The 13330-nt window shown below is 37.7% G+C and overlaps 2 protein-coding genes across 2 annotated transcripts in view; one reads left to right on the top strand and one right to left on the bottom strand.

Annotated features, from left to right (window-relative positions):
* Positions 1–202: 202 nt before the first annotated feature.
* valopb (vertebrate ancient long opsin b) lies at positions 203–13113 on the bottom strand. Its single transcript, XM_052103061.1, has 5 exons — positions 12614–13113; positions 11704–11914; positions 9787–9904; positions 9070–9309; positions 203–1111 (listed from the first exon to the last, which is right to left on the bottom strand). Exons 1-5 carry the CDS (start codon positions 12975–12977, stop codon positions 872–874), a joined length of 1173 nt encoding a protein of 390 aa, XP_051959021.1. The 5' UTR covers positions 12978–13113; the 3' UTR covers positions 203–871.
* cd37 (CD37 molecule) overlaps positions 12955–13330 on the top strand; it is a 13693-nt gene continuing 13317 nt past the window's right edge. Inside the window, exon 1 of the mRNA XM_052103065.1 lies at positions 12955–12969. The gene's annotated coding sequence lies outside the window, so the exon portion shown is untranslated. The remainder of the gene's footprint in view (positions 12970–13330) is intronic.

The raw sequence follows: 13330 nt of genomic DNA, 5'->3' as shown, positions 1-13330 counted from the left end.
CATTAACCAAGATACATACATAATTGTTAGTTTTTGTTAACTAATGTTGTTAACTAAAGTTAACAAATGGAACCTTATTTTATAGTGTAACCAATGAGTTATATAACCCAACAAGACTTAAAAAAATAAATACAGGAGTAAAACATTTACTGGCATGCCACATATAAACATCAATATCTGAGGAAACAACATTTTGACCTAATAAGATATTCTGACTAAAAATACAATTTATAATAACACTCTTGCTTCATTAAACAACTCTAAACAATAAATTATATTATATATATTGCCTGTCTCCTGTCTCCTTTGTTTGCCTGTCTCCTTTGTTTGCATGTTCACAGGATTTTCATAAGGTAAGGCAGTACAATGCAATACTGACAAGTATACAGATACAAGACTTGATTGCACATAGGCACAACGTAAAGGAATATATGTAAACACAAACCATACATTCTAACATATATGCACTCATTTAGTGGTAATGACTGCACTCTGCAGGTTTTGGGATTTGGTAAGACTACAGGTTAGACTATTTGTGGAGTAGGGGAGACCTGGGGCAATTGTAACAGGTAATTGTTTTTAGATGTCAGTGTTTTTCGTCTGCCGTCTAATGTTTTGATATCTTTAATTCTAACTAATATCCAAATATTTACAATATTTATATCCAACATAAAGTATTTTACTGTGGCTGTGGTAAAGTTACTTTTGGCACATACATTTTTTTACCAAAAGATTGCACCTAGATTTGTAGCAGTCAGTGAATTATTAATGAACATTTAAAAACTAAAAGTTTGGTTATAGGAATTACCCCTGGTCTCCCCTACTGGGTAATGAAATTATTTTCAGTCAGACTAGTCCTTCAAAGGACAAATTAAGATAAAGGGAGCTGCTTTGGACCTCGATTCACACTCTGCTCTGATTCCTCCTCTTCATCCTCACTCTTCTCCATGTTGCACATGGACATGGGCACACGAGCAGCAATGCTGGCCATATCTCCGAAGTGGCTATCTTCTGTTGCAGTGATGGCCCCTTTGTCTGATGTCTGATTCAAATGGGTGGAGTCCAGACTGGTGCTATTTCCATTAAACATCTGGATCAGGCATTTCCTGAACTGAGAGAAAACAGTGTTAGATTTAGATGAGTAAGAATTAGAATGTAGTCTGAATATTATGGGGTGTGTCTCAATCAGCTCCCTTGTTCAGCAGTCAGTGCACTGGCCAGGGAGACGAGCATTTCTAGGGCTGCCCCTTTTTTGTAAAATCCATAAAAATCTGCTTACAAAATCATTGTCATTTTTAATTTAAAATGTTGACTGTATGTAAGACAACAGAAAATATATTGCACTAAACTTATGTGACAGATAAAAATAGACCATGACAGAAATTTTACAACTCAGTCAGTCAGATATTTGTAGCACAACTGCTGTATGTGAACTTGTAAAGCTTGGCACTTGCGTGTCAAAGACAAAAAGCCAGGAAATACATTAAAAGGCCATGTAAGGCGAGAAACATGCCCTGCATCTCTATTTACATACAGTACTATTTATACTTAATATTATGCAACAAGCACAAAATGCCAGCCAAAAGAGATCGTCATAAATATTAGATCTTCAGGGAAGTAGCAGGATAACTGAAATGTGTGAAGTGTTGTAGTATAAAAATACATTTTTAAAGGCATCTGATGTTTTCTGTTTTTATTTTATATTGTTGTATTTCATTTTATTAAATTTTTTAATGTTATTAATCATTAAATATATTGATGAATAGGTTCTAGGTCTGTTCTAAATCCAATCAACAGTTTCCTCTTTTTGGACAACCACAATATAGTAATGTGCAACTTCGCAATCGTATCACTTGAGTCATCAGTTTCCCAATGTTTAGTGGATCAAGGTCCTTGCTAGTGCCTGAATTTGTGTGCCTGATATAGTAATTCCCTAGATACGAAACTATACTGTAGGTCCCGTTAAGTAGTAATTGACTGCATGTAATCTAGACTGTGTAATCAGATTACAAAAATTGAGTACTTGTAATCGAGTACTTGTAACATCACCAATCAGCGAAAAGCAATAACTTAATGATTATACTCCTACCTTTTAATACAGCAGTCTGAGTACTCTGTATTTTAAATATTTATGTATATAGTCATGTGTGCATGTAGCTACCAAAACTGATACACTACATTGAAAGTGCTTCATTACAATCCACAAATACACACATGGCATTTCATTTCTGTTTTAAATGTAGTTTCTAAATAAATGCAAAACTGTTTGCATTTGCACCCTGCCCTTGTCTATCTATCATAATTCACTCTTCTGAAAAACATGTTGCAAACAAACATTTTAGAAGTGTATTCACATGCAACTTTTTGATTTTGCATCATGCAAATACACTTTGGCCCATGCTTTCTTAGGTTAAGGCCACACCTTCTCATTAATAGTTATGAGGCGGTACAAATTGCACATCTCTTCATAATTTCTGGAGACATTCTCTAGATTTCCTTAATAAATAAAAAAAAATATATATATATATATATATATATATATATATATATATATATATATATATATATATATATATATATATATATAATTAAAAATACAAGATCTGAGTCTTTTTTTACTCAGCAAATAATCAATGGCAAGTTTCCATTTGATTTTACATTTTATAATGATAAATAAAATAGTGTTACATTTAAAATGATTCATGAGATTTTCATCAAAATATGAAATGGGTAATCCAAAAGTAATCCAAATGGAATTCGATTAAACTACCTAAAATGTTTAATAAGTACCCAATTACATTTCACAATTAATCTAACCAGCACTGGCTTTAGGTAGCAGAATGAGACACATCAACTGTCATCAGGAAAGCTGCAGTGAGCTTCTTGTAGGAAGAACATGATTATAATCTAAATAAAAAGCAAAAGAAAAGTTCATTAAGTACAGCTATTTCATGTGGCAACACTTTACACAGCTTATGCATTAACAAATCTACTTGGAAAAGGTCATTAAACAAGGAAATCTTGACCTTAATTAAATTGGATAAGGTCATGGACAGTACACGCCTGTTCTGCAATGTCTTTATATTCATTTCCTTAAGGTTTTGGTTGGGCTGGATGAGAATGATATACCCTGGGTAAATATAATATTTTCCATTAATATTAGTAATTCAGAGAGGTCCCATGGAGCGCATGCTTTTACTGAAAATACAGACAAAAGATTCAAAGACAAACTGTATTAACTCACATGGAAAGTCATGGAAAACTTGAACTGTTTATGGGTAATTGGTTGTAATACTTTTTTTTTGTAATACTTAGTTGCTTACTACTCTGCAGTATAAAGAGCTTATTGATCATTATTTCTTAACTGTTATCCATGCAGCCTTTATGACCACATAGTAATTAAGAAACTTAACTATAAAAAGTGGTACCCTGCAATTGATACCTTAAGGAGCTACTGTATTTCAATGTGATCTAACTCTTAAAATGAGTTTTACGGTGTAACCTAATGTATTCAGGCTGATTCAGTGATGTTAATAATATTTTGGACTTTAATAAAACCATTTAATTTAGATGTTACCCCATAAAGCACATGCTTAGATAAAAATTTTTTCCAGTGCATACAATGACAATAAATTGCATGTTTATAATTATTTTTGCTAGGGGGCTTCTACATAATCAAGGGCTCTTGTAATGTCCAAACACAATGCTATCATGTGGTTGCAGAGACTGCAGAGACCATATAATAACTATTCAAGTGTCTCTATCATCACTCTCAAATGTTTGTTCCTGTCTTTCATCAATAATATAGTTTCTCTATCTCTCACATCAGATAAACTTGTGACCCTGTGACCTGAATTTATACTGGGAACAGCTGGGAATGAAATGGGTTAGTTCTATAAGATGTGCACAGCTCAAGGGGTCTAGCAGCCTCCGTTCCAACACAGTTCTAAACCACCTGGGACCCAAATCCTTGAGGTTGGCCATCAAAGCTACATAATCACAAAAGATCTCCACTTCTCTATCTGCATCAAATGTAACACTAAAGGGGCACTAGGAAGAAATGTCCCCTTAGGAACTAAATATATTTGGAATAAATCAGAAATGAAAAACTATATACCGGTAATTAAAATTCATAGAGCAACATGTAACTCCCTTAAGAATATCTTTTAAATGAAAATTTGGTGAGATTTAGCACCAATACAACAAGCAACTGAAGTTTCTATTTGTATAGGAACTATGACTTTCCCTAAGGAAAGCTAAAGGCACCCAAACTTCTCCTGAAGTGGAAGTGTAACTGTAGACATGATATAATTGTTTTATTGGGGGGTATTAACTAATTAAATGCAGATATTAATATCATAAATACCTGGAGAAACTACAGTTAACAGCATATTTCACAATTAATATAGCCAACAAATTCAGCTTCATCTGCTAAGAAAGAAAATATAAAATTATAATTTAATTACATAATAATTGTGTAATAATTCTAATTATTATTATTATTATTATAATTATTATTATTAGGCTATTATTATGAAAAGGCATACACAAGGTATATTTTATTAATAGAAACTATAAACGTAAGAGTAACATTTAAAAATGGGTGTTTCATTTAGTTTTAACTCACTTCCGGTTTAAAACCCACCCACACCCCGTTCTATCCGAATACAGAGACAGATACAGATAATTTTGTCCTATGAACAAATACAAATACAGATACAGTTAATGGCTTTGCTGCACACCCCTAATGAATTTCATGGATATAATGGTTACTGTAGTAAAACTGTTACACCTGGAGCGCCTTCTATCTCTGCTGTACACCGCCAGAGGTCGTCATCTCCAGAGAACTAACAGGACATGAACTACATTTCCCATAATCCTCCATTCAAACTGATTACTCACCTACCTGTTCCATATTAACTCTGTCTATTTAAGTTCCCTGTTTACACACATTTATTGCAAAGTCTTGTTTGCCTAGTCGACATTTCTGAACAATATTTACCATTTCTGTTTTCCCTGTGTTATGACTCCTGCCTGTTCTTCGTATTTCCCAGCCTGCTTGTGTGTTCTTTGGATTTATTGCCTGTTTAGTGGACTACTCCCCTGCCTCTGCCTTTCTGGGCTGTCTGCCTGTGTACCGAACACTGCCTGCCTTTTGTTTTCCCTTTATTTTGCTACTTTGTTTTACTAATTATACTGTTATTAAAACTGCACATGGATCTTAACACAACTGCCGCGGCATCTTTGCTACAGAGGACTTCGCCCAATTTAGATCCAGCAGCTTTCCAACAGTTACACCTGCTTTTTTCAGCACAAGCAGACATGCTTACCATTCACCATCAGCAGCTGTGCAGGCTCACCTCAATCACAGAAGAACTCTTTAAATCTGTGCAGTCAAACCCGCATGTATCTCAGATGGGGGTTTCCACGAACAAATCAGCCTGTAACTAACAAATGTAATTCTTATTGAACAGTTTGAACTTCCTGTCACGTTGCATGTTCTAAATAGTGAACACCAATTGTCTGCCATTATAGATTAAGGGGCTGCAGGTAACTTTACTGACCTGGCTCTCACCACAAATCTAAATCTGTCTTTTGTCTCTTGTGTCCCTCCTTTACATGTCTCAGTGCTAGACGGATGACCTCTGGGCTCTGGCAAGATGCAACAAATCACCCAAACCATTCGTCTTTAAGTTGGATTCTTTCATCATGAGGAAATTCCGTTCCTAGTCACTCACTCTCCTAAGAATGAGATTGTTCTTGGCCTGCCATGGCTGAGACTTCACAACCCTGAGATCTCCTGGAGAGATGGACAAATCACTCGTTAGAGGTATTCAGCTAATTCAAGGCTACACAGTTTCCACCTCACCATTCTTGTGACTGCGCCACTGACCTTCTGCCAGGCTCCACTCCTCCACGCAGATGGATATACCCCTAATCTGAACCTGAGACTAAAGCCATAGGGGAGTAAATTTCAGAACCCCTTGAAAGAGGATTCATTCAACCATCCATTTCTCCTGCTAACTTTTTCTTCTTCATACGAAAGAAGAATGAGGGTCTTTATCCATGCATTGACTACCGAGGCCTGAACGCAGTCACTATCAAGTATCGCTGTCCCATACCTCTGCTACCAGCAGCGTTAGAGCAGTTATGACAATTGAATCCGCATATGGGATGGGAATTAAAGGAAGACAGCCTTTTCTACACACTGGTCACTACGAATACCATGTAATGCTTTTCGGACTTTCCAACAGTCCATCTGTCTTCTGAGCATTTGTAAATGGCATATTTCATGATCTCATTGGAAAATGGGTTATAGTATATATTGATGACATTCTGATATACTCTTCATCCCTTGATGAGCATGTTCAACACATCAGAGTGGTGCTCAATCGCCTCATCCATCATCAACTGTATGCCAAAATGGAAAAATGTGAGTTTCACCAGTCTACCATCTCTTTCTTGGGGTATGTCATCTCTCCCGAAGGGGTCACCATGGACTCTTCCAAGGTGCTGCAGTGGCCACTACCTGTCAAAGAACTACAGCGCTTCCTTGGTTTTGCCAACTTCTACAGATGATTCATCTGAGGTTTCAGCTCGGTGGCTGCTCCACTCACCTCATTACTCCGTGGTAAATACCAAAAACTAAACTGGGCACCTCCTACTCGTCAAGCCTTTGATGACCTTAAATGGCGCTTCACCACTGCCCCCATTCTTCATCATCCAGATCCCACTTGACCCTTCGTGCTGGAAGTAGATGCCTCAGATTCAGGACTTGGTGCAGTACTCTCCCAATGACAATGATCTCCAGCCAAACTCTACCCCTGTGCCTTCTACTCACACAAGTTATCTGCTGCTGAGAAAAACTACAATGTCGGCAACCAAGAACTCTTAGCCATGAAGGTGGCTTTCGAGGAATGGAGACACTGGCTAGAGGGATCTCGTCATCCTTTTCTGGTAATCACGGATCATTGCTACCTGGAGCACATTCAGTCTACTAAACGCTTAAATCCTCGTCAGGCTCGATGGTCTCACTTCTCCAGGTTCGATTTCACCATCACCTTCTGACCTGGATCCAAGAACACCAAAGCCGACTCCCTGTCCCACATTTATGGGTCCACTACTGGCAACAACCCTGTGACTTCCATTATCCCAACTACTCTCATTGTCGCTCCAGTTCAATGGGACATAATGGCAGACATCACCCAAGCTCAGAACCAAGAACCCACTCCCACTGACAGCCAGATAAGGTCTTTGTTCCCTCTCCTTATGTAACAGAGTTCTTCAGTGGGTGCATGACTCGGCCTGCTCAGAACATCCAGGCGCTCAAGCTACTTGCAGGTTAGTGCAAAATCTGTTTTGGTGGAAGAACCTAGCGACTGAGGTTGCTGATTATGTAAAGAACTGCAATGTGTGTTCCACATCTAAATCTATTCACCAGCTTCCGTCTGGTCTCCTTCAGCCTCTACCCGCCCCTCAACGTCCTTGGTCCCATATTGCAGTGAATTTTGTTACGGATCTACCCAACTTTCACTACCATCCTAACCATGGTAGAACTCTTCTCTAAGGCCTGTAGATTCATCCCTCTGCCCGAGCTCCATTCATCTATGGAATGTGCTGTGAACCTGTTCCAGTACTACTTCCGCTTTTATGGCCTACCTGAAGACATTGTATCCGATCGTGGCCCCAATTAACCTCCCGAGTCTGGTCGGCATTCTTCAAACTACTCAACGTCAATATCAGTCTAACCTCTGGTTACCACCCTTAATCCAATGGTCAAGCTGAACATCTAAATCAAGACCTTGTAAATTCCTCCGGGCCTAATGTCAAGTCAACCGGCACGACTGGATCCATTTCCTTCCCTGGGCAGAATATGCTCAAAATTCACTGTTCAAACCAGCCACCAGAACCACGCCTTTCAAGATAATCTTAGGTTTTCAACCCCAACTCTTTCCCTGGTCCGGGGAGCCTTCTAATGTACCTGCAGTCGACGACTGGATGCAGTGCAGCGAGGCTATCTGGGATCAAGCTTACGTCCACTTAAAACATGCTATCCACCAACAGCCCAGTCTCCAGCGGCACCCTGGCCCCAACTATGCTACAGGGCAATGGGTTTGTCTATCTACCCAAGATCTTCTCCCAGGTATATTGGCCCTTTCAAGATTCTTTGTCAAATCAATCCTGCATCATTCAAACTCCAGCTCCCTGTAACTCTGTTACACCTGCAGCTGCTGCTATCACTCCTCTGTGCCGCCAGAGGTCGCCATCTCCAGAGTACATGTCACAAACTACATTTCCCATAATCCTCCGTTCAAACTGATTACTCACCCACCTGTTCCATATTAACTCTCTATTTAAGTTCCCTGTTTACACACATTCATTGTGAAGTCTTGTTTGCCTAGTTGACATTTCTGAATGTTATTTACCATTCCTGTTTTCCCTGTGTTTTGACTCCTGCCTGTTCTTAATATTTCCAAAATATTTTTCCAAAAACTGCTTTCAGGTTTCCCACACTTTTTGAGCAATGTATTTTCATGACTTTCAGTTGTTTCATTATTACTGGATAGGGTAAATTGAGTTTTATGGAGAGCGCAGTTTAAAAAAATAAATAAAATTTAAGCCAAAATATTTTAGATCTGACAATAACTGAAAAATATATATATGTTAAATATAGAAATTTACAGTAATTTTAAAAGAACATTTCCAATATAGACAATTTTATGAATTTTCATAACTTTTCCAAGTCTGGAAATCACAATGTGAAATTCCCTTATATTTTCTGGTTATCTGTGACCTTGGGAACCCTGTACTTTTAGGTGAAAGATTCATGTTGCTTTTTTGTATGTTATATGTAATATAAAATCCTTTGTGTTTGCTATCAATTGCTTTTCTGTCATTTATGTATCCACATACTTTCTTGATTAATGGATAAACAAACAGTTAATCAATTCTGAACATATAAAATTAAGATTTGTTCCTCAGCATGGCATACCGGCCTCAAAAATATTTTTTTTTATATGAGAGTGATCTGAAAATTCCAGATAAGAATGACAAATGGCAAAAATGTACCTGTTTGTTCATAAAGACATAGATGATGGGGTTGTATACAGCTGCAGTCTTTGAGAAGAAGGCTGGTATCGAGCCAAGTCGAGGATCAATATGTATTGTGGGACAGGCTGTGACGATAATTGAGAATGCTGCATAAGGTGTCCATCCGACCATGTACGCAACTATCATTACAACGACCATCCTCGCTACCTCTCGGTCAGGCTTACGTGCATTACCCAGCCTTCCATGAGTGTTTGATACCTATTAGACATGTAAGGATTCTAAAGTTAGTTGCAGTCAAATAGTAAGTTAACACCAAATATGAATGTGTTAACATGTACATCAAGCACATGTACAAAAGCAAAAATATAAATTTTAGCTTTTTACTGAATTAATTATTAAAGGAATAGTTGAGGCAAAAATCTATATGCATTTACTCATGTTACTTACTACTCTCACTCTCTTGTGGAAAATAACAGAGAAGTTGAGGAGCATTTTAGTCTCAAGCCCCATTCACTTTCATTTAATAATTTTTCATACAATGAAATTGAATGGTGATTGAGGTTGTCAATCTGCCAAACTCCTTTTGTGTTCCACAGAGGAAGAAAGAAAGTCACATGGGTATGGAACAACATTGGGGTGAGTGAATGATGACAGATTTTTAATTTTTGCCTGAGCTATCCCTTTAAGATTTGCTATAATGTAAAATGAAAATCCAGATAAGAGTATGAGACAAACCTTTCTGAGCTTCTGCATTAGTTTTCCATAGGAGATAATGATCACGCCAAGAGGAAGGATAAAACATGTGGTGAAAAAGGTGATGATGTAAGTGTGGTCATAGAAATCAGTCGTGTACCTTAAAGAAAGAAATCAGAGATTTTTAATAGTAATAGTTTCAAAGCAGATGCGCCAAGTCTGCAGTCTCTGGCTGGAAGTTGGGGTCAGAGCTAAAGTCTTACGTCATGGCGGTAAGTTTCCAACCAGCAGTATTCGGGGACAGATGCTTACACGGCAGAAGTTATCTGTTTGTTAAAAGTTGTTTACATACTAACTGCCTGGATATGTTTTCTGTTAATGTTGCAAATGCTTATATTTGTTGTCATGCTTTAATGAACCGAACATTCCCTGGGGATATTGTGTTTACCGTCTGTACTGGTGAAGTGTTTATTGGTGAAGAGGTTTGCTGTTAAAACTGTAACAAGTTTAAAAATATATACTGATTTTTAACATTAACATGTGATGGATAAACACTTGAATGATCATGTTACAGGATATAAAAAATGGTTGATGATAAACAAAGCACACTATTTGTTTTATATTGCAATCAAATTAAATACAACCATGAAAAAAGCGTCACAGTTGCACTCTCAATCCTGCTCTGTGACTGATCCCTGAAACTGCTGCTGGTGCTCCAGGGGATATATCTTGAGATTTTAGATCTCATCAATCTTTTTCATATGACATCTCTCAGGATTGGTTATTCTGGCACAAAAACTTGAGTGCATGAAAGTGCTTAGGTGATCAGCTGTGCATGAATCTTTAACAATAAGAGCACATGCATGCGTAATATAAGCTTTTAAGCACCTTGTTTGGTCTAAACATAACATTGCAACATAAAAATTGAGTAATAAGCACCTCCTGCAGACTACAAGCTCCAGGCAGTATCAAACCTTTAAGGAAAAGTGTTCATTGGTCTAAACATTAGAAACTTGAGGGATAGTTCACTCAAAAAGTCATAATTTCCTTACCCTGATGTTGTTCTTAACCAGTATGACTTTCTTTCTTACACAAAAGGAGATGTTAGCAGAGTGTTAGTGACTGACAGCCTCAGTATGTCACCATTCACTTTCATTGTCAGAAAAAAAGAAACAATGAAAGTAATTGGTGACTGGGGCTGTCAGTCCCTAACAATCTGCCTTTTGTGTTGCATGGAAGAAAGAATGTCATACTAGTTTGGAACGACATGAGGGTGAGAAAATGATGAGAACTTTTTAAATTTGGGGTGAACTAGCACATTACAGTAATAGATTTATTGGATCCAATCTCACCTGCTGAATTTATACTACTTTAAGACTGACAGAGGTTTGCACAGAATACATACACATGAATGCAGGCATGTCCTACAACAACTGTAAATATATTTCCCACCCTTGAGGATTATCTGTGCAATGGTGCATTCCCAGTTTAGTTGTGTTGTTTACCTTGGTGTTTGTGTTCCAAGGCCAAGCCAAGCAACTGCCAAAAGTGCTTTGTGCTGGTTTCTTGAAAGCAATTTTTCAACCGATGGCTGCATGGCATCAGCCTTGGGTTCATATTAATGGCAGTTGCTTTTTTGTGCCTGATATTACACAGGAAGTGTCCTTGACTTGACAGCTCCTGTCTGCTTACAAATGATGTCACTTTAGGGAAGATATGCAAGGTGCTTTCTTATTCCTTTACAGTGACATTTTTTTTATTTTCTGTGTTTGCTTTGTATTACTGAGGATGTTGTCTGTGCATACATGTCCATGATAAAAATAATTAACTGGGACAGAGAGAATGAAACAGAAAAATAAAAGAAGAAGTGCAGAGAGAAAGACTCTGAGCAGCAAAGATTGTACAGTGGAAAACTGAGTGGAAAAAACAAGATTCGGTTAAATAGTATTTTCAGCTCACCAGTTAGGTTCACAGGTGGTGCCAATTTTGCTGACTGTATAACTGTTCCAGCCCAGAACTGGTGGAATTGTCCAGATGAAGGAAAAGGTCCAGACAAAAACAAGACCCATAGCTGCATGCTTGTCTCCCAGCCGGACATTTTTCAGAGGCCGGCAGATGACAAAAAAGCGCTCAAATGCCAAGATTGCTAAAGACCACAGAGCAACAATCCCTAGAAAGCAAGAAGTGATACCAGTTTTACTATGATGTGTCAGTTATCTCACACACATATATATATTCAAATACAACAAGGGATGGAAATAGAACAAAACTTTGCTAAATGCCAAGTTCACCTAAAATTGAAATTCTGTCATCGTTTTCTCACTTTTATGCATTTACAAACCCCTATGACTTTCTTTCTTCATTGGAACACAAAAGGAGGTGTTAGTGAGAGAGTTAGTCTCAGTCAACATTGAATTGCATTGCATCTTGTTTGCATAAAATGAAAGTGAATGGTGACTAAGGCCGTAATTCTGCATAACATCTACTGTTGTGTTCCACAGAAGTAAAAAAAAAAAAAAAAAAAGTAGATAAAGAAAAAAAAAAGTAATTGGCGCCGAACAACATTAGGGTGAGTAAATTAGGACAGAATTTTCATTTTGAGGTGTAATATTCCTGTAATAAACATAAAATAAAAAAAGTATCTGAAAAATTGAAGATTCAGAAAATCTTATTTAAAAGTAATTCACACACACAATATTGAGTTTAAATTAAATTTGTAAAGAAAATGTCATGTTTGCAGTCCCACTCAAGTTAAAATGAGTTCTCCGATCCTGCTTTCGGGTAACAACTGATAGGTAAACCACAAGAAATATGCTGTTCAACGCATGGAATCATAGGTTTGTGCAAACTTTCATATATCATAACTCACCGAAATAAGTGACAGCAAAACCCTCCAGCACACACGCCCAGGAGCCCAGGAAGAAGTAGCCCCGCGCATTAGTCAAAAAACTTATAGTGCCTCCAATAAGTGAAACTAGAAAATCAGCTATGGCTAAATTTACAATTATATAATTCAACGGCTTCCTCAGTTGTTTATATTTAAACGTCACCAGCATAACGGTGAAGTTTTCTGTAAGAGACAGTGAAGTCACAATGAACATCAGACAGGCGAGGAAAGTGTAATTCCAGGGCGCGATAGATTTGAGGGGACCCGAGAAGGGATCGTCAGGTTTGATTATATCGGTGGTCTCGGTGACTGAAGACGATTCCATGACAGCGACCAAGGTGGGCATTGGAATATAAATGGATCGGAAAAGTTAATAAAATGATCAGGAAGCTTCTTGATGTTCGACAGAGCCGGTGGGCAAAGTCCAATACAGTTTTATAAACTAATCCGACGTTAAATTATATAGAATGTGCGCAAAGTGAGGGGCCGTTCACACTGAACTTCTTTTTGCGTGCGCGATGTTTTTCGATAGTTTTCCTGATGTAATAATGCGCAAAACGCCTTGTCTTGTTGTTGATGTTGTTTTTCGGCGTCTCGTTTTAGAACGTCAACTTTTAAAAACGCGTCTCGAGACACCCGCGTTCTATAAGTTGCGCTGCATCTAGCTTTGATCTGAAGTTCTAAACGGCCACTGTAAGT

Source organism: Xyrauchen texanus, chromosome 33, assembly GCF_025860055.1.
Source record: "Xyrauchen texanus isolate HMW12.3.18 chromosome 33, RBS_HiC_50CHRs, whole genome shotgun sequence".
NCBI classification, from domain to species: domain Eukaryota; kingdom Metazoa; phylum Chordata; class Actinopteri; order Cypriniformes; family Catostomidae; genus Xyrauchen; species Xyrauchen texanus.
The sequence above is the reverse complement of the archived record's forward strand: the minus strand, read 5'-3'. Positions and strand labels throughout refer to the sequence as shown.